The sequence below is a fragment of the Lepidochelys kempii genome, chromosome 1 (assembly GCF_965140285.1).
Source record: "Lepidochelys kempii isolate rLepKem1 chromosome 1, rLepKem1.hap1, whole genome shotgun sequence".
Taxonomy (NCBI): Eukaryota; Metazoa; Chordata; order Testudines; family Cheloniidae; genus Lepidochelys; species Lepidochelys kempii.
This window is the reverse complement of record NC_136380.1, coordinates 51,283,394-51,305,054: the sequence shown is the minus strand read 5'-3', so window position 1 is coordinate 51,305,054 and position 21,661 is coordinate 51,283,394. Positions and strand designations below refer to the sequence as shown.

At 39.0% G+C, this 21,661-nt stretch overlaps 1 protein-coding gene across 6 annotated transcripts in view; it reads right to left on the bottom strand.

Annotated features, from left to right (window-relative positions):
• NBEA (neurobeachin) overlaps window positions 1-21,661 on the bottom strand; it is an 848,497-nt gene that overhangs the window by 506,643 nt on the left and 320,193 nt on the right. For all 6 annotated transcript variants that reach the window (XM_073341812.2, XM_073341823.2, XM_073341834.2 and 3 more), the window contains exons 19-24: window positions 21,159-21,240; window positions 20,829-20,952; window positions 20,223-20,415; window positions 18,937-19,956; window positions 12,512-12,729; window positions 10,462-10,615 (exon numbers count right to left, since the gene is read on the bottom strand). In XM_073341812.2, the coding sequence (XP_073197913.1) occupies window positions 10,462-10,615; window positions 12,512-12,729; window positions 18,937-19,956; window positions 20,223-20,415; window positions 20,829-20,952; window positions 21,159-21,240 (1,791 nt within the window). The remainder of the gene's footprint in view (window positions 1-10,461; window positions 10,616-12,511; window positions 12,730-18,936; window positions 19,957-20,222; window positions 20,416-20,828; window positions 20,953-21,158; window positions 21,241-21,661) is intronic.

The window sequence follows — 21,661 nt, the reverse complement described above, 5'->3', positions numbered from 1 at the left end:
AAAATTGCTTGGAAGACGCATTCATAATTTCCTCATGGTTTCCTCTATGGTGCTCCTCACTAGAGTGCTTCACAAACATTAATGAATTTATTTTCACAATAACTCTGTGAGATGTGGGTTATGATCATCCACATTTTACAGATGGGGGCTGAGGCACAGAGATGTTAAGGTCCGCAAGTATCTGCTAACTTTGGGTGCCCAATTTGAGACATCTAGAACCTGATTTTTCCAAATTCTTAGCATTATATAGCATTTCATATGTTTAAAGCACAGCTCCCACTGAGGTCAGTTGCAGTTGAGAGTGCTCAGCTCTTCTGCAAATCAGACCTCAGGTTCTCAAGTCAAGCAGTCAGAAAATGAGGTATACACAACAAATGACCACCTGTTAAAAGCTAGGTTAAGCAACTTGCCTAGCATCAGAAGAATCAAATCCTCCACAGCAGGATTCAACTACCTTAACAAAGAGACTGTCCCTTCCGTTCCTGTAATCCCCTTGCTTCATTCCCTGCATTTCTGCAACAAATGGAGCAGGGGTCCTACAAACAACAGTTTCCTTCACTAGACAACCCTGACTCATTCCCAGAGCAGGTCTATCCTCTGAACTGAATGAGGCAGGGATCCTGTGGGAAAAAAAAACAGTATGTGATCACGTAATTGGAGACTATCATAATGCATACGCACAAGAGGACTGAATTAAAGTAACATAGGTAACCTTAATTCTGGAATTTCCTAACTTTTGGATGCTTGACTTTGCAACCTTAATAATGACCTTTTAATGTAGGAAGGGTTTGTGTGTGTACAATTTCCTAGGTTTAAAAAAAAAGCAAACTAAAAAAAACCCCAAAATTCCAGCATGTGTCATCATATTGACAACCATATAGAAAAGGTACGGACAAGGGCAATGAAAATAGTTGGGGATTTGTCCTGCTTTAAGCAGGGGGTTGGACTAGACGACCTCCTGAGGTCCCTTCCAACTCTGATTCTATGATATTCTATGATTCTATCATTCTATGGATTCTATGATAATTAAGGAAATGGAACCGCTTCCATATGAAGGGAGATTAGAAAGACTGGGTCTAATTCAGTTTGGACAAGAGGTAATGTGTAAAGAGGCGATGTGATAAAGGCCTATAAAATCATGAACGGTGTGAAGAAAGTAAGCGTTATTTACTCCTTCACATAACACAAAAACCAGGGGTCACCCCATGAAATTAACATGCAGCAGGTTTAAAACAAACAAGTCCCTCTTCACAGAACGTACAGTCAACCTCTGGAACTTGTTGCCAAGGAATGTTGTGAAGCCCAAAACTGTAACTGGATTAAAAAAAGAAATAGATAAATTCATGGAGGATAGGTCCTTCAATGGCTGTTAGCCAAGATGGTCAGATGCTGGGACTGGATGACAGGTGATGGTTCACTGGATTATTGCCCTGTTCAGCTCATTTCCCTTGAAGCATCTGGCATTTGCCACAGTTTGGAAGACAGGTTACTGGGCTAGACGGACCATTGGTCTGACCCAAAATGGCCATTCTTATGTTCTTATGATTCATCAGCAGGATAGGGACCATTCAATCCATGGCACAGACCTCTGCCACTTCAACCAGTGGAATAACTGATATCAGTAGTCAGCTGCCATCTGTTATGTGGAGCAGCATTAGAGGAGGATGAACACGTTGCCGTTTTCACAGAGACTGATAGCAGAGGAATGGTGGAGACTCAGGAATTGTGGGTCCCATTCCAAGCCCTGGAGAGGAGTGCATTCTAGTGAGCACAGACTCTTCTGTCCATTTCCTGTGTGACCCCTTCTGTCCCTCCTCTTCAATCTGTCCCTGTCCTGTCCTAACCTTTCAGCACCCCTTATCCCAGTCCCATTCTCCACATTTCAGGCTTCTCATCCCAGTCCCCGTCTCCTTGCCCAGCCAATCATATCCTCCCTCCACCATCCCAATTTCCTTCTGCCCAGTCTCCTTGCCCAGGTATTTCCAGTTCCCTCCTCTTGATTCCTCATCCCATCTTTCTCCCTCACCCTGACCTCCAGTTGTGCAGCCCCCATCTTCCCTGTCCTAATCTCCATCCCTGGGCTCCTTGTCCAACCTCATTGTCCCTTCTCCACCATCTCCTTCCCAGTTTCTTTGCCCAGAGAATACCAATTCTGCCCTCGCACCCCTGTTCCTTGTCAGATTGGTTTCCCTTCCTTTTAACATCTTCCCCCTGTCCCACTGGTTTTCAGTCCCAGTCTCTCCGCCCTCCCTCAATCCCGTCAAATTTCAGTGTACCCCAACACCTACTGGTTCCTCTTGTTTCCCTCCCAGCTCGCAATCCCCCTGCCCAACCAATCCCAGTTTCCTGCCTGCTCCCAATGCCAGTAGCCTTCCAGCCCGTCTCAGTCTCCATCCCAGCTCTCAGTCCCAATGTCTGAACTTTTAAAAGAAAAAGTCACTAGAGTTTTACCAAGAAAAGGTTGCAAGAATTTCTGAACATGGGCAAAGCAATGTATTTTTCCCTACTTTTGCTTTCAGAATTGACTGAACCAAAAATTCAACTTGAGACAGACATCCAGCATGGAACATTTCACCACAAGTCGTTAAAGTTTGGCAAAGTTATAAGCCACTGAGAACAGGGTCTTATAATGGGAAATGTCAGATGGTGTTTCCCCCTCCCTCCTGCCACGTGGCGTTGAGGGAAAACTGTAGCAAGCCAGTCAGAGACTTCAGCAAGTAGTGGTATAAGGAGCCAAAGCAGGAACCTTTGGTCCTTTGCACACTCAGAGAACTTTCTACAGTTTTGACTGGACTTTTTCTGCCCTGAGTTGATTGGCTGCTGCTCCAATCTTTCCTCTTCACCCCCCTCACAATCTTTTCAGATCAGCTTCACTCCCATTTGACCCTCTTACCAGGGCCTGTCTCCATCATCTCTCTTAACTCTTCCCCTCCTAAATAACCTCACCCTCTCTCCAAAAAAAGGGACATTTACTGCCATCACATAATTCACTATGGTTGTGTGTGATAGGACTGACCCCTTTCTCCACCCCGGGTCAGTCCTATCTATTAGATTGTAAGTTCTCTGGGGGCAGGGACCACCTACTATTCTATGTTTATACAGTACCTAGCACTTTTGATTGTGCCTTAGGGACCACCATAATAAACATGATTAATAATAAAAATATAAAAATGCCATAGTCAAACTACGTTGTAAAGCTATTTCTAAATTTACTTCAAGGTACTGCTGCCATGAAGAAACCACTCCTATCTTACTTTCATGAATAGTAAATACTACCTGCATTTATTGAAAATGTAAATTTATTTAATATCCAGGCAATGGGAAACCGCAATGTGAACTCCATCTTAAAGATTCGTTTCTGTTTTTATTAATTTTAACAAATGAACCTAATTTAGGATTTTACTTTTGGGAGAATCATTTTCTTTTCAAAGTTTTTCCTTATGCTCTAATTTCACTTTTCTCAAGGATGTACTAATTTGGACCATGATTATAAACTGAATGTGAGTTATGCAATAGGAGCAGGACTGAGCCCTGGCTTACTTATTTTACCCTTAGATGGTCCAGGTTGGAAGTACATGGTGATTCTCTTTTTCTCCATCTTTTAGACTTTTCTCTTTAAAATTTCTACTTTCCCTTCTTCTGTATCCACTGCAATGAGGGATGGTACAGGGCTTTGTTGGAGTGTTTTAAAATTAAAAAAAAAACTGTTGATATCAGCTGCTCTATGCATCTCTTGGCATACAATACTCTGCTTCCAGCTGATCCCTACAGTTTCACAGCAGATTGAATCATTGCAGACCTATCTCTTTCAGAACTGGAGAGCAGAAAATTGAGTCCAAAGCTGACAGCTGATGTAACAACACAGAGACCCCATGCTGTGGCTTTAAAGAGCTAATTTTGACTAGACTGTCCCTAGTTATGCAAATAAAAATATAGCAATATCACAATGAAAATTTAGGTGAGTACAACGTAACCATTCTTATGGCTGAGCTTTCTATTTCATGATGAATGCTACAGTGGGTGATATCAGAACAAAGAGAACCTCCAGATCCACTCCACTGATTGTGAGACTTTTCTTATAGTAATGTAGCAGAAAGGATCCTGGGGAGCTTTTGAATCTCAAAGGCAGTTAGCTCCTGTTCTGACCTCCTCAAAACCAGCTTGTAAGAAAAACAGTTAATTAAAGACAAGGCAATATTAGCATAGCCAGAAGGTGATTTTCTAGGAAGAATTAACAAATGATTATTGCAACAAAGAGTCCTGAACTATCCTTGGTCAAAAATCTGAGCCTCTTCTCAGGTGTGATGTCGTATTTTCCTATCTACTGGCTGCATGCATACTAAAGTAAAAAGCTTCCAACTTTGGTGCCTGAAATAGTTTATCATATTATGGTTCCACTGAAATCAATAGCATTTACAGATACCCAATACTTCTTAAAAAAAAATCAGGCTATTTACATGTTTAATATGGAGTTAGACACCTAACTTCAGGCAGTAAAGTTTGACTTTTTTGCCATATAGAAATTAGGTACCTTAGATCATTCCAGAGCCCTTTCAGCAATGCAAAGAGCCAACCAGGACTATACTAAGACACCTCAAGGAAACTTTTTGTTAATATGCTACATATCATATTGTGTATTAGAGAACAGCTGTGGTTACTTTGTTATAAATTTATTAGGCCTATTTATTAGGCCAATTAACTGTAAAGTAGAGGCGGTTGGGAATTTTCCAACAAAAGGAGGTTTGTCAGAAAACACCCATCTGTTGACCCCAAAATATTTCTAAGAACATAAAAACGGCCTACTGGGTCAGACCACCAGTCCATTTAGCCATGTATCTTGTCTTCTGACAGTGGCCAATGCCAGGTACCTCAGAAGGAATGAACAGAACAGGTAATCAAGTGATCCATCCCTTGTCACCCATTCCCAGCTTCTGGGAAACAGAGGCTAGGGACACCATCCCTACCCATCCTGGCTAACAGTCATTGATGGACCTATCCTCTATGAACTTATCTAGTTCTTTTTTGAACCCTGTTATAGTCTTGACCTTCACAACATCCTCTGGCAAAGAGTTCCACAGGTTGACTACGTTGTGTGAAGAAATACTTCCTTTTGTTTGTTTTAAACCTGCGGCCTATTAATTTCATTTGGTGACCCCTACTTCTTGTGTTATGAAAAGGAGTAAATAACACTTCCTTATTTACTTTCTCCATACCAGTCATGATTTTATAGATCTCTATCATATCCCCCCTTAGTCTCTTTTCAAAGCTGAAAAGTCCCAATCTTATTAATCTCTCCTTATATGGCAGCTGTTCCATGTCCCTACTCATTTCTGTTGCCCTTTTCTGAACCTTTTCCAATTCCAATATATCTTTTTTGAGATGGGGCAAGCAGATATGCATGCAGTATTCAAGATGTGGGCATACATGGATTTATATAGAGGCAAGATCATATTTTCCGTCTTATTATCTATCCCTTTCTTCATGATTCCCACCATTCCGTTAGCTTTTTTCACTGCCACTGCACATTGAGTGGATGTTTCTGGAGAACTATCCACAATGACTCCAAGATCTCTTTCTTGAGTGGTAACAGCTAATATAGGTCCTATCATTGTATATGTATAGTTGGGATTGTTTTCCCATGTGCATTACTTTGCATTTATCAACACTGAATTTCATTTGCTCTTTGGTTGCCCAGTCACTCAGTTTTGTGAGATCCCTTTGTAATTCTTCGTAGTCAGCTTTGGCCTTAACTACCAGGAGTAGTTTTGTATCATCTGCAAATTTTGCCACCTCTTCTTATCCCTTTTTTCGGATGATGTACGAATATGTTGAATAGTACTGGTCCCAGAACAGACCCCTGGGGGACACCACTATTCACCTTTCTCCATTCTGAAAACTGACCATTTATTCCTACCCTTTGTTTCCTATCTTTTAACCAGCTACTGATCCATGAGAGGACCTGTCCTCTTAACCCATGATAGCTTACTTTGCTGAAGAGCCTTTGCTGAGGGACCTTGTCAAAGGCTTTCTGAAAATCTAAGTACACTATGTCCACTAGTTCACCCTTGTCCACATGCTTGTTGACACCATCAAAGAATTCTAGTAGATTGGTGAGGCATGATTTCCCTTTATAAAAACCATGTTGACTCTTCCCCAACAAATCATGTTCATCTGTGTGTCTGACAATTCTGTTCTTTACTATAGTTCCAACCAGTTTGCCCAATACTGAAGTTAGGCTTACCAGGCTATAATTGCCAAGATCACCTCTGGAGCCTTTTTAAAAACTGGCGTCATACTAGCTATCCTTCAGTCATCTGGTACAGAAGCTGATTTAAATGATAGGTTACATACCACAGTTAGTAGTTGTGCAATTTCACATTTGAGTTCCTTCAGAACTCTTGGGTGAATACCATCTGAGTCTCTCTTTAGCTCTTTTATTTGCTCCTTCCTGCTCAGGACCTAAACAAAATCCAAGCTTTAAATGCTCAACTACTGCACTGCTAATGTAAAACAGCTGAGTGAAAGATATCGTCTTCCCCCTTTTATAAATGGTAGCTAGACTCAAGGGAAGAATAATTTGTATCCTGGGGCTCTTATTAACTACTATCAAAAGATCAAATTCTTAAGAACTGATTTTCTGTAACAAGTACAACATTTTGGATTGTAAAGGAACTAGGAAGCTCAAGAGACACACTCATCATATAGATCAAACCAAAGAGAAACCCGAATCTAAAAAGAGACTGAAATGTTTGTGAGGTTCAATAAATGAACTAGAAACACCAACAACTCTCTCTTTTTGAAACTGGATAAGTACTGGATTAAACACAGCTAGGTTAAAAAAAATCTACATCACAACTACAAAACTAGAAAAGCAACTAACTACCTTTCTTTCCATCATAAATTAATAATCAGATAGGATGACAAGTGTTAATTATTTTTCTTTTTTGCCCAGTGACCATGTCCCTCTTCACATTTCTAATACACTGGGAATCAGATTCACTAATGCTGTGAAAGGAAGGTGTAAATTAAAAGTACTATGCCACAGGGTTATATCACCTGAAGGAAGTTATGTGATATTAATATTTTAAAGCTTCAAAATGGGCACACAGTTTTCAGTGAGAAGCACTATACATGCCTTGAAACATGTCAAAAATATGGTTGAGAAATACAGTTACGAAACAATGAAGTAAAATACATGTAGCATATGAGTTCATTCTTTTTGATAAACTGAATAAGTACATATCTAGTGGCTGACTTGGAACACCGCTTCCTCTGCTTTCGTCCCCTAGCGCCCCTACTCTACTTGCGCTACATTGATGATATCTTCATCATCTGGACCCAGGGGAATTGGCTCTTGAGGAATTCCACCAGGATTTCAACAATTTCCACCCCACCACCAACCTCAGCCTGGACCAGTCCACACAAGAGATCCACTTCCTGGACACTACTGTGCAAATAAGCAATAGTCACCAACACCACCCTATACCAGAAATATTCTGTCCACTATACTTACCTACTTGCCTCCAGCTTTCATCCAGACCACATCACATGATCCATTGTCTACAGCCAAGCCCTAAGACACAACTGCATTTGCTCTAATCCCTCAGACAGAGAGAGCTACAGGATCACCTACAGGATCCCTACAAGCATTCTTAAAACTACAATACTCCACCTGGGGAAGTGAACAAACAGATTGACAGAGCCAGAAGGGTACCCAGAAGTCACCTACTACAGGACAGGCCCAACAAAGAAATAGAATGCCACTAGCCGTCATCTACAGCCCCCAACTAAAACCTCTCCAGCGCATCATCAAGGATCTACAACCTATCCTGAAGGATGATCCCTCACTCTCACAGACCTCAGGAGACAGGCCAGTCCTCGCTTACAGACAGCCCCACAACCTGAGGCAAATACTCACCAGCAACCACATACCACACAACAGAAATACCAACCCAGGAACCAATCCCTGCAACAAACCACATTGCCAAATCTGTCTGCATATCTATTCAAGGGACATCATCATAGGACCTAACCACATCAGCCACACCATCAAGGGCTCATTCACCTGCACATCTAATAAATGTGATATCTGCCATCATATGCCAGCAATGCCCTTCTGCCATGTACATTGGACAAAGTGGACAGTCTCTATGCAAACGAATAAATGGACACAAATCAGACATCAAGAATTGTAACATCAAAAACCAGTAGGAGAGCACTTCAATCTCCTTGGATACTCAATTACAGACTTAAAAGTGGCAATTCTTCAACAAAAAGCCTTCAAAAACAGACTTCAGCAAGAAATTGCAGAACTGGAATTAATTTGCAAATTTGACACCATCAGATTAGGCCTGAATAAAGACTGGGAGCAGCTGGGTCACTACAAAAAAATAATTTTCCCTCTTTTGATACTCACACCTTCTTGTCAAATGTTGAGAATGGGCCACATCCACCCTAATTGAATTGGCCTCGTTTGCCCTCACCCCCCCACTCGGTAAGGTAACTCCCATCTTTTCATGTGCTGTGTATTTATACCTGCCTACTGTATTTTCCACTTTATGCATCTGATGAAGTGAGTTATAGCCCATGAAAGCTTATGTCCAAATACATTTGTTAGTCTCTATGGTGCCACAAGGACTCCTCATTGTTGTCACATCTAATGTGATCTACAATGTGTGTACATGCTATCACATGGAAGCAAGTCTCACATCCATGTCTACCCAGATTCCTCTATGTCTTTATATCTACTCGTTTTTAAACCTTCCTCACCTACATGGCAAGCTCTCTCTATTACTCATTGCCCCCCTCCCAGCTTTTTATTCAATGCCACTTGATCAGCTTTCATCTGGGATAGCATTTCAGCAGTACTGTTTGGCACACTTCAAAGTTATAATCTTTCTTAGTTTTAAATCCACTTCATTTTGTAATAACTTTTAATATAGAACAATACCACACAAGTAATTGAAAAATGACTATACCCTTATGTATAATATAAGGACGTATTCTAAAGGGTTTCCTTTAATAAAAAACTCCAGCTCAAGAGAAAAGCTTGAGCCACTTACAGGTGACAAGCTCTTGGGCTAAATATACATCATGTATGTACTTACATTTTAATTAAGAAGTGTGCTGTACAAATTCTTTCGCTGTTACTATTCTAACAAGATGACAAAATGGAATGTTTTGTAAGGGACTTTGCTATACTCTAGTTAAGAAAATGTTTTTTTTTAAAATATTCAATCTTTTAATTTTGAAATCTTATTCAAAAGATAAGGGTAATTTATAAGACTTTATTGGATGTTCATGAATTATACACAATAAAAAAAAGGGCAACTCTGAATTGCAGGACTAAAGGTTTTATCAAATGGTTTTGCAATGACATAGATCATGATAGCAAAGCTAGAGTCACCAAGATCCAGAGATGGAATTATAGCCAAGTAATTCAAACTGTGCCTGTTTTATATTTTATATACTATGAGGATTCCACATAAAGCATCTTTATTTTCAAACAAAGCCCCAGCTGCTTGTTTTGAAAAACGTGTTTAAGTGCCCTTCCTCTAAACACTAGCAGAGAAGCTTTCATCTTAAGATGTATTGCTGTAGTTTTTCCCTGTACACATCACAAAGCAGCTTTCTTTGCAATGTAACATTCTAGAAATCTTTCCTTTAACATATTTGATGTCATTCTTGTGACTAAAGTGCAGGGTGGAGTCATGCCTGTGAATTACAACACTTTTTGTTCATAGCAAATAGAACAAGAATAAAGTTGCTTGCCATTTGAGATGGTGCAAATATTATAGGTACAGTATATACATATCCATTGTCTAAATCAATATCATATGATTCTGTTTAGACAGTTGCTAGCCCATTAATATGTTTGAGTGCCAAATACTACTGGTCCAGTTAGTAGAGCAATAGCGTGAAACTATTTCTAGTTACGTAAGTACTGGTAATAAAGAATATAGGCAAAGAAGTGAGGGTTGTCCAGCGGCTCGGGCAGGAGATTGAGTCAGGATCCTTAACATCTATTATTGGCACTGCTGCTGATCTGTTAGGGAAGTTTTACTTTACTTTAGGGAAGTTACTTAACCCATTTGTATCTCATTTTCCCCATCTGAAAATGTCATTAATAACCACAGCTCCTTACATGAGTGTTTGAGGTATAACACTGTTTTTATTTAAAATGTTTTTAGATCTTCAGATGAGATATTGAGAGCAAAACACTGCGATTACTAATTAAATTGCATTTTGCATGCTAAATGTGGGGCCTTTCCTTCACCCTTCCCAATGCAGCCCCTTAAACACTGAACCTTAACAGTTTGGTTGATATTGATCAATTTTTTGGAAGAAATAAATTGTGTTTTCTCCTGTTAAAAAGAAACCTATTCAGTCATAGACAATCCTGTGTTGTTATTTTTAACAGCAATTTTTAACATGACCACTAGATGGAAATATTGTACTTACAGTTGGAGATGTGGCTGCAGACAACAATGGTAAAATCCCTCCACAAGCAATGATAATATTGTCTACCATCTGGGAAATGAGGTGGATCGTGTTGTGTACAAAAATAATGTTTTCATTGCTATTGACAAAGTCCATTACAGATTTTGTAGAATGACTATAAAAATAGAAGAAAAAAAAGATATATTACAATACCAATGTTTTTTAAAAGTTTAGATTTTCTGCTTTTTGAAACCAGAACTTGAATGTTTCTTAGTTGTATGGCATTGTCTTTGTAATAATAAAAAGATAAAATGAAAAATATTTTAAAATACTGATAGTAGCTATCCTAGCATAACAACTTTGTGGTATTTTTATTTTATACCAGACTATAACTATTTCTATACTATCCATTATAGAGCCCAGACACTGCCAACCTTATTCACACTGTTTAGTGCCTTACTTCACAAACAATTCTGTTGGAACCAGTGGGACTGCTCACGGACTAAAGTATTGTTCAACATGAATAAGGGCGGCAGAATTTGGCACTTGATACCTTTTAAAGCAGCTCTGATAATAACAAATGATCAGATTGTCTACAAGAGAGGTCCCTAGACTGATCTGTAGGCCACCAGTAGTCCACAAAGCACCTGCTGGTGTTCTTTGGAGAGCTGGTTGGTCACAAGCGTCAACTTCTTTTTATTTCCATTTGCTATATTCCACTAAAAGATAGCTAAAAACATAGAACTGTGTTCCTAATATTAATTTTCCATGTTAGTAATTGCTGTAAATGCCACAAGGATCAAATGATCAACATGAGGCACAACCATCCCCATGACTGCAAATAGGTGGGAAAGTGTCCATAGGACAAATTACTTTCAAGATGTAATTCACATTATGAAAATGTTTAGGAATCTTTGGCCTATTGCTTGTCCATACCACAGTATGAGTAATTAAATTATCCAGTTTATGAAATTAGTGGCCAGTAAACAAACAATTGGTCTTAATTGGAGAAGCAATTACAAACTAAACTTCTAATTTGCCTGTGAATTTTAGGTAAACAAAGGTGGCAAACATAAGGTGATTGGTATAAAAAACTACTACTACTGACTATTTTATAGTAAGGTCACACAAAACTGGAAATCAAATGTAAGTCAATTGGTAATCTCATTTAATTAAGTGATTTCTCAACTACTGATATTACAGCCTTTGCAGAATGAATTATGTCATTCTGGGAAATCGATGAAATAGTGCCTGATGTACCACTGGACTTTGATGACAAGTCATAACTATTAAGGTAGTTTCTTTGCTTAACTAAAAGGTAGAACAGAAGAGTCATCAAGGTGAAAAGCAATGTATTTAAACAATATATTCTTCTTTTTTAAAATGGTAAACAGATGCTTTTTAAAAAGGCACAAGATCACTTGTACTATTTTTTAAATTTTGAAAATGTGTTAAATACATAAATGAATTACGATGCTATGTCCAAAAATATACAGTTAATAGCAATGTGGCCGTTAAGTCTAATCAAGACAAAGCATGTCTTTATTGTTTTATAATTAGAAATCTCTACAGAAATGAAAACTTGTTTTTCAGCTAGATGTGACTGCCTAGTAAATTCTCCTGTATTAAGTCATCTGTATTAAGTCATAAAATAAATAAATTATTCAAATACAGATATACCCCTTAGGATGAAGGCTGGTGTGTGGAACAAATATTTCTGGATTAAGAATGCAAACACTTCCAAATGCTAGTAGTGGCTACTAAAAATAATGGCACAGATATTTGTCATCCCCATATTAAATGTAGTGGTTACTAGTAAAAAGTCCATTAAGACACAGTAATTCAAAAAGGATAGGTGAGATACTGCAGTTTTTATCCCTTACAAAGAATAGGAATTAACTGAGGCATGTCAGATACTATAATAAGGTAAGTCTGGTAAAGCTGACTCTACAATGGAAATTTACCTTTAAAAAAGTAGTTATCAATATATGTCTTGTATCTAATTATGTTTTTACTTCGCTGATAAACAGATATATAATAAAGTTAAAAAGAAGAAATATAGCTTTTCTACCTTCTCCAAACATGTACATCTGTTTCTAATGCAAACAGCAAATCTGTCAGCAGCCTCTGGTGCATTGGAGACCATTTAAACTCTGGAATACGAAACATAGTTGTGCGTGGACCTGGACTAAACTGGCGTCGTTGTTCTTCTGTCATTGGCATTCCTCTAAATCCCAAGTCAACTCGCAAGTCTCTGTCTTGCTGGGTAACAGACCGACCTTGCACAGCCTATGTTAACAAAAAGTTCAAAGTTTGTGTTAAACATATGCAATGAATTCTAAAACTGCACATGGATAAGATTTGGAGAAGGAGGAGCTATAATTGGAGCTGAAAATAAAAAATAAAATATACCAGTAGTGCCATCCAGATAAAGTTGGTGTAATTTGATGTAGCCTCATTGAAACTACTCTGATTTACACCAGCTAACAATCTAGCCTCACATCTGGGCCTTCATTTCAGTTGTTTAGTGACATTTTGCATTTCAGGTTCCTCAGCGTACACCCTGAAGGGATTTTGTTTATAGTGTGTTTATTTTTGGCAAGTTGATCTTGTCTAGATATTTTGAGGGGTGTGTGTGTGTGACACTCTATACTGTAACCCCCATATTTATATATAATTGTGATAGTGCACATAAATCATGCCATGTGAGATGTCAGGGGAAAGGTTATGATATGCTGAAAGCCATTGTTCTATATAACTATGGATATAATCAATGCATATGAAATAATAAGAATTGTATTGTATGGTTTTCACTAAAATATGCTGTGGGTTTGGGAAGTGCCCAGATACTAGCTCTCCAGAGACAACGACAAGGGAGGTAACTAACTCAAAGGCAAGTGCTGAGCAGACATTGTCCAGTAGAGGAGTTACAATTCAATGACTCACTCACAGGAGACGTACTGGGGTATTGCTTCACCTTGTGAATCAGCAATGCCCACCTGACATGCCTGGACTTGTGTTCTCCAAGCACATAGGACTAAGGGTATACACAAGAACACAATGGCCCCATGATTGGCCTTTTCTCTCCTCCCTACCCTACCCCACCCCGTCCCCCATCCCCAAACCTATGCTGCAAGCAACAAGGACACTCAGAAGACTGAAGACTCCAACAGAGGAGACTGGCCCAGGTGTCGAGGGTGAAACCTGTGTACTGTGAACTGCAATATCCAGAGGGGTGAAAAAAACCTGCTTTATCTAGATGTTGCCCAGTCTAATAGGATTTAGATTGCAAACTTATGTATATATATATTATTTTATTTTGGTAACCACTCTGACTTTTTGCCTATCATTTATAATCACTTAAAATCTACCTTTTGTAATCAATAAACATATTTTACTGTTTATCTTTACCAGTGAGTTTGCCTGAAGTATTTGCTAAATCTGCTCAGGTTTACAAAGGCTGGTGTATATCCACTATCCACTGATGAAGTGGTGAACTAATTAATAAACTTTCACTGCTCATTCCTGAGGTACAAGGCTGGGAGTTGGGGGGATTTGGCTGTGTCTTTCTCTGTGTGACTCATGAGTGGCTCCGGGAGCATTCATGCAATCTAGCTGGGTGTAGGGCTCCACATGTGGTTGTGCTAGTGATAACAGCACCCAGGGGAGTTTGCTGCTTGTCACTAGCAAAGCATTGTGAGACACAGCCCAGGCTGGAAAACTAACGAGGCACAGCGATCCCACAGTCCCAGGCTGCACCCCAGGAATCCCGTCACAGGGGTAGTAATTTAAATATATTTTAGGAGGATCATCATCATAGTCTTTTTTTTCAGAAGTACAAATCTAGCTTTCTAGGTATCTTGTACCAGATTATGTCTTAATTGAGTAAGTTTTCTGGCCTCCCAAGACAGCCTTTAGTGTCTCCTAGCTGGTGGCTGATTTGTGGGTTATATTGTTTTAATTTCTAGGTAGTCCTGAGCTGTTTTCCCTTGGTGAACAAACACAAAGGGAAAAAAAAGGAATTATTTAGTGTGATACACAAGATTACTGGGAGGAAAATTTTTACAGAGAAAGAATTTAAACTGAATGTTCGGAAAATCTTCCTAATGATGAAATCACTTAGACTGTGGAACAGACTCCCAAAAAAGCAACAACAGAAGCCAGATTGCTTGGGATTACTTTAAAACCAGACTAGACAACATAAAAGAAATTTTATTGTAAGGAATAATATTGCATTAGCTGAAGATGCATTGGGTGATCTTTTCTTTTCGTTTTTCCTATTCTAAACAAAACAAATTTAGAACAAGTTGCTTTAAATGGACAACATTTTAGTCAGTGGATTTTTTTTAATCACATTCAATTGCAAATTCCTGAATACTGCATGCCGATTGTCAGCAAAAGACATCTATGGTGTATTTATTTTTGCATTGTAAAAAGCAGAATAGTACAGAAACCCAGCTCTAAAATTCACTTGATCTTTAGTCTGAAATGTTGTAACCTCCGTTTTGAGAGCAGTAGAGGGACACATTGTTAACAGACCCGTTTGACAATTGAGTTAAGATCTAAATTTCTGCTGCTGCTGCTGCTTGTCTATTTTATATCTCATCAGAATAATTTTTACAGACTTGATCCTATACCAGTGAAGTCATGGGATTTTTACCATTGATTTGAATGAGACCAGGATCAGCTCCTAAAACCAGGGAGAGAACAGTAATTAAAATCAAGTGTGTGGGAACAAAAGGAGGTGGAAATTTCACCTAAAATGGAATCTGGAAATATCAAGAATATTTACACAATTTGGAGAGATCTTTCAGTCTTGAATTCTGTGGCCATAGTTTTCCTAGTGATTATATCTGTAATGTGGTTTAGTCTTTTTCTGTATCACATCAAACTGAAACAAGTATTTATAATAAACACTTAATTTTAGTAGTGTTTAGTACCCTCAGTAAGGATAAGGGTGCCATTGTGCTGGGGACTTCTAACTCCAACATAGATTAAAGACATGGTCCCTGGCCTGAAGAATTTACAATCTCAACAAAAGGCAACAAGTGAATTTATCAAAGGAGGGGGGAAGGAGGAGAGAGGAGAAAACAGAAGAGTAACAGTGACAAGGTAAGATAGTGTAGCTCTGCCTATTTTGTTATATCTCTATATGTATAGAGCTATATATAGATATTGATTAAAACAGGACAGAAGAGGAAAATATCCTTACATCCCTCTCCCTTTGATATTTTAACCAAAAAAACCTACACTCCACAATAGAAGCAATCTGTTCCCCATTACTCCCCTATTTCTCAGTCCATTTGCTGATTTTCCTGGAATCAGCCGTCTTTGTTTGATGATTTAGACTAAGAATAAAAACCATCTGGCAACTGAAAAATCAGAGTTTGAACAGCTTTGACACTTTCTTCTTCACTGAAGATTTTGGGGGCTTTTTCTCTATTATGCAGAGTGCCTTAAAATATGGGGGATCCTATACCTTGCTTGAGGTGCTGCAGTAATTTTGAGAAGGTAGGTTTTCACCAATTTGGGAGTTTGCATACAAAAGAACCCATGCCTCTCTCTCATAGCACTTGTCAATGCATAGGTCAATGTATTGTACCTACATGCCAAATGCAGGAAGTGGAGGAAGAGGCTCAGTACCTCTGTTCACTGAAGGTTAGCATTACTCTTTTTCAGTCTCCTTGTTAAAGGAACTGTTCTTCTCCCTGAACAGTGGGGGTAGATTCAGGGAAGCCAGAGTCTGTTACTTTGAGAGGAGTACTGTAGCTTTTGTGGGGAGGGAACTGCCTTTGGAAGCCCTGAATTCCCAATATCTGAGACACACCACTACAGATTCTGGACTACTACTTCATGCAGCAGTGTTCTTCAGAAAGACAAGGTAGCCTTAGATGTTTGATCAGATGATGACCATTGTGCTGCTACAGATATCAGTATTCCTCTCAAGGTGTTCCTGATGCTATGTTAAGTGGTTCCTGCTGCAAACTACTATACATAGCTTTCCCAGGCAGCATCTGTATCAGCTCTACCTGTCATCCCTAGTTTCAAGGGACTTGGTTGACAACCAAATCCATCTGACCACCTCCCTAGAGGAGTAACCTGTGTACACGGTTGTTTGCAGAAAGTTATTTGGTCATTTTAAAGCTCTCTCTAAATCAGACTCTCTTTTTGCCAAGTAAGTCATTACCAAGAATCCTTAAGTTGATGTGGCAATCTCAAGAGTGGCAAGGTGATGTCATCCATTTCTGCACTCTGGAGATTCTCAGCAAAGATCTCAGTGTCTTTCTGTAACACTGAATACAAGAGCCTCCATGGTGCCAACAATGTATGCACAATCCTGGAAGTGAAGTGAGGCTTGTCCTCCCACTTGAACAGCTTGAAATAATCTTTATCCTGTACCTGAGGATCAGGTAATTCTGGGACTGTCAGTATTCTTGTAAGGGGAGGGGCAAACTGAATTGAAGTGCTGTCTGTTGAGACACAGCCTTATGATGGTGGAGTGAGACCAGTGATGTAAAGCCTGGCCATGGAGGGAGACAGTAGGGCTGAAAGGTGGGCAGCAATCAGGCAATCCAAACTGGAAAGTGAGTTCCTTTTCCCATGCACGTGTGAATTGTTGGCCCAAATTGGTGATGTTTGCTAAAGCCATGCGGAGGGCACAGGAACTTACCCCTGTGCACAGCAGGTAAGGGGAGCAGCAGTGGTCAGGAAGGGAGGAGAAGGATAGTGGCTAAATGAAGTTGTTCTGGCCTGGAAGCTCTTAGAACTTCAGCGGGGCCAGCCTAGAATCTAGGAGGGGCTCTAAGTCTGGTGGGATCCTTGGCCCTACTGTGAGATCCGCAGAAGAGGTGGAGAATTTCCCAAACCCTAGGCGCTCCTGACCTACTCAGCAGAGCGCTGATTGTGTATCATAGTAAATTAGTTTGATCTGTTTTCTGCCTAGAATCCATAGCCATTAACAGGGCTTGGGAAGAGATATCTTGTCCACTACCTTGCTCCTTTTTTCCTGAGCATGATCCACTAGACTCCTTGAAGGAAAAGAAGGATTTCCAGTGGCTACCTTTGGTAGCCAGGTAAAGCTTTCCCAGAATAGTCCTCTGGGGTCTGAGAGAGTCAGATGTTGAACCCCTTATCAGAGACCCCAAAGTAGAAACACAATCACAGACTAAGGATGTGAATAATTCTCTTTGGGCACAGCCAGGAAAGCCATATACTGTGGGTGTTCCATTATCAAAAGAGTTTCTCTGAAGTTTAGGCACTTCTTTTCTCTACGGTTCTCTGTATAAACCTATGATGGAGACAGCAAGGACTGGTAATGATTAGGGCTCAGTGTCTGTCACGGAGCTCATGGAAATCACAGATTCTGTGACTTTCCGCGACCTCCATGACTTCTGCAGCGGCCTGTGTGGATGACCCCAGCGCCAGCTGCTCAGGTGGCCCCGGGACAGTCTCACCAGCCACAGCGGCCCTGGGAACAGTCACACCAGCTGTTGCTTGGGCAGCCCCAGCAGCAGTCCCGAGGCGGCTGGAGCATCTGTGGTCTGCTGGCTCTGGCAATAGTCCCTGGGCGGGCGGCCAGAGTAGCCGCAGTCTGCAGCCCCCAGAAGCTGGTGCTGTGGACCCCAGGCAACCCCAGCAGCAGCCCTCCCACATGACCCCCTCCAACATTTAGTCACAGGTTTTTTTAATAAAAGTCATGGACTGGTCACAGGCCATGAATTTTTATTTATTGCCCATAACCTGTCCATGACTTTTACTAAAAATACCCGTTACTAAATTGTAGCCTTAGTAATGATGAGATAGTAAGGCTCTTATATACCACCAAAAAAGTTTTGAGTACTGTCTCCAAAGTTGGAACTCTACCCAAACACTGGTTGGCACGGAGAAACAAAGAGAATTAAACCATTAAAAACAGTGAAGAAACACTGGAAGTTATATTTTATTATACTCTGTCTTATAAAAAAGCCTAAGTAAAATACAGCGTGGTTGTAGCCATGTTGGTCCCAGGATATTAGAGAGACAAGGTGAGTAAGGTAATATCTTTTAATGGAGCAACTCTATTGATGCAAGAGAAGTGGGTCCAATAAAATTATTACCTCACGCACCTTGCTTAAGTAAAATACAAACATTTCTAGCCTTAAAACAGAAAAAAAGAATTTAGATGCGTACAATAAACCTTTATAATTATTAGTCACATTGTCCACAAGAAATAAATCATGTGGGCTAATATAGTTCTCCAGCAAAGTTTTTAAAAGTAATATTCCATAATTGCAATGAGTGAGATTTTCTTATAGTAAAGTAAGATCATTAAATATGGACCACCCATTTTGAAAATAAAAATGTTTGCAAGACATACTTATGCTATGATGGTAAAGAGAATACCTTTAAAAGTTGGCCACAGCTGTGATTAGATATACTTTTGTGATTGGATTAATTATCCTGTAATCAAATACATATATGTCACATACTGATATAATTATAGCACCTCTAACTTACTTGGGTTGTAGTAGTTGTCTGGATCTTCCTTATCTCCTTCCCTGCTTCTTTACCATCATCAGATCTTTCTGTATCTGATATTATACTTCCTGCATCAACATTAGGTAGACTTTTGCTACCAGAAGACTCTGTCTCCAGGGTTGTAGCAGTCATCTCAGCATATTCTAATCCTTTGGATGATGAAGCTAACTCCCTTTCAGAAAGGCTGCTCATTCCATCTGAAGTTGTATGAATCTTGAACTCCTTATCCTCTATTATACTTGAAGTACATGTCATATCTACACTACCAGTCATGTGAGCAAGCAATCCAAGATCACCACTCACACCAAGATGCATTTGAGTCTCTTGTACATTTGGAATAGTAATGTGATTACTGGAAAGTTCCGGTAGAAGTTTCTCTTCTTGGTTGGGTATTTTATCAAAAAGAAATGAGGTATTGTTAGTAGAAGGTTCATCTTTCTCATCAGCCAGTGTTATCAAAGGCCCATTATCCTTCTCTTCGCTTTTCTTAATGATACCAACACTACCATGGACATTGTTTTGGAGTTTCTCAACAGCAGCACTATATACATTATCTAAAAGGGATTCAACTTCCACGAGGGCACCATTCTCTCCAGTTACCAGAGTCTCTGGTGATAAATCCATATCATCAAGCTTTACTTCTGTGGCTTCTACCTTTTCAGCTTTTATATCAACTAACAGATCATGAACCTCAACATGTACACCCCCTCCTGGTCTATCTGAACTTCCAAGCACATCATCTGACACCTTTGTAGCCATGAGCAAGTCCCTGGTATCTGTGCTGACAGGGTAATCTGTTTCACTTTCTGGGCTTTGGCTTTGTGAAAGGTCTTCTATCTCTCGAATTTCCAGTCCACCTTTTGCTCCTGTTGTCTGAGATGAAAGGCCTGAGATAGTGCTCACATTCCCCTTTTTCCCCTTTTTTATGTTCTCTTCCTCTTGCCTTTGATATTCTTCATACATTTTTGCTAGATACTCCTTGTGAGCTTCATAGGTGACCTTAAATGGAACATGACAGATCATAATTTCAGAGTAAATATATACTTTGTTAATTTAGGGGGGAATCAATAGTATAATTTATGTATAGTTCATTAAAGATTTCACAGTAAAGAACTCACACTAATAAAGAAAAATGCTAACCTATCACGTCCTATGCTATCCACAAGATGGCACTGAATCACTTTATATTGTATCTACTGTATTACTGACCCCTTTGGCTTAGGAAGATATTGGGATCAACAGAAATGCCAGAAACTAATTCTTACCTTGGAATGTGCTATAGAAAGAGTATCCACCCAGACCCTCCAGCCTCCCCATTCATATTTTATTGCATGGTACAAGAGAATACGGAAGATGTTGTACACCATCTCTGTGATTTTCTGTTCTTCGGAGTTCTTAGGGTTAATATATCCCAGAGAAAACATCCAGTCCTGCCACACCGAACACTGAAGTAAACATCTAAAGAAAAATAATTAGTTCAAAATATATCCAAAAGAAATTCAACTTTTTTTTCATTTTTTTTAAAATTCAGATGAGAAGAACAGGATGAAAAAAACAATTTAAATAGCCTCTCTCCTATGAGCGTCAATGTAATCTTAATAGAGCACTTATTTTTGTTTTAAATTCAGGATCTTAAAATGTTGTTAAGTTAAACATTGTGAACAAAACAAAAATATCTATCACTGATTTAAAATTAACTACCGGGTGTTCATACCATTTGTTTTAACCATATATTTACTGCACATTATGTAAAACTGCACAATACAATACTCAAGACTATTATCCAAAATTTGTTATGTGTTAACAACATTGAGTGTGGCAACAGCTGACCTATTTCTGTTATTGGGAGAAATAATATTTGATTTACATACCTTCTGTTTTCACGACTATTACTGAAAAGTTTTATCATATCAGATAAAAACAAACGTCGAACTTCCATCAGCTCTGCACTTGGTGTGGAATTTTTTAACAATGTTGCCACCACTTTAAGAATCACTGTAAAAGAGCAAATATGTTACATAACACATTTTTAAATCCCATCCAAAAACCAGCTGTTGACATCATAAAATAAAAGTATTGAATAAAAGCCTATTTTCTTTCAAGGACTCAACATATTAACTGCTCTTGCAAACTGAAATAACACTTTCTTAAAAAAAACCTCTCGCCATTAATTTGAAACAAACATAAAATAATCTCCTTACTTGGATTCTGAATTTTCACTGTAGAATCTGGCTCTGGATGTGGTTTATGAACAACTTGAGTGCATACTTGTTCTGTCAAAATCTAAAACAAACCAATTATTTTTTACCATCTATTAATTTTATAGCATAAACTTCAAATTTCTATTTGACCTTATTGAGCTGTGGTTTATTATGGACAATGTGTGTGTTTGGCCTTGATACAAAAAAAACAAACAAAAAACCTTTAATAAAATAATAATGTTGATGCAATGATGCAAAGGAAAAAATAGATTTTAATTACAAACCAATCCTGAATGCAAAGAATCAAGTTTTCATTTCATATATTAACAAATAAATTTATTCTGGGAAAGCTATGAACTTTTTAAAACACTTTTTAACGGTCAAAGCACCCCTTCTCCCCTGGTTCCAATCCACCTTAATATCTAGATTATTTTAATTAGAGTTCAGTATCACCTCAGAACATTTTGCTGTAAAACTACCAAAATTCCACATATTTCCACTAC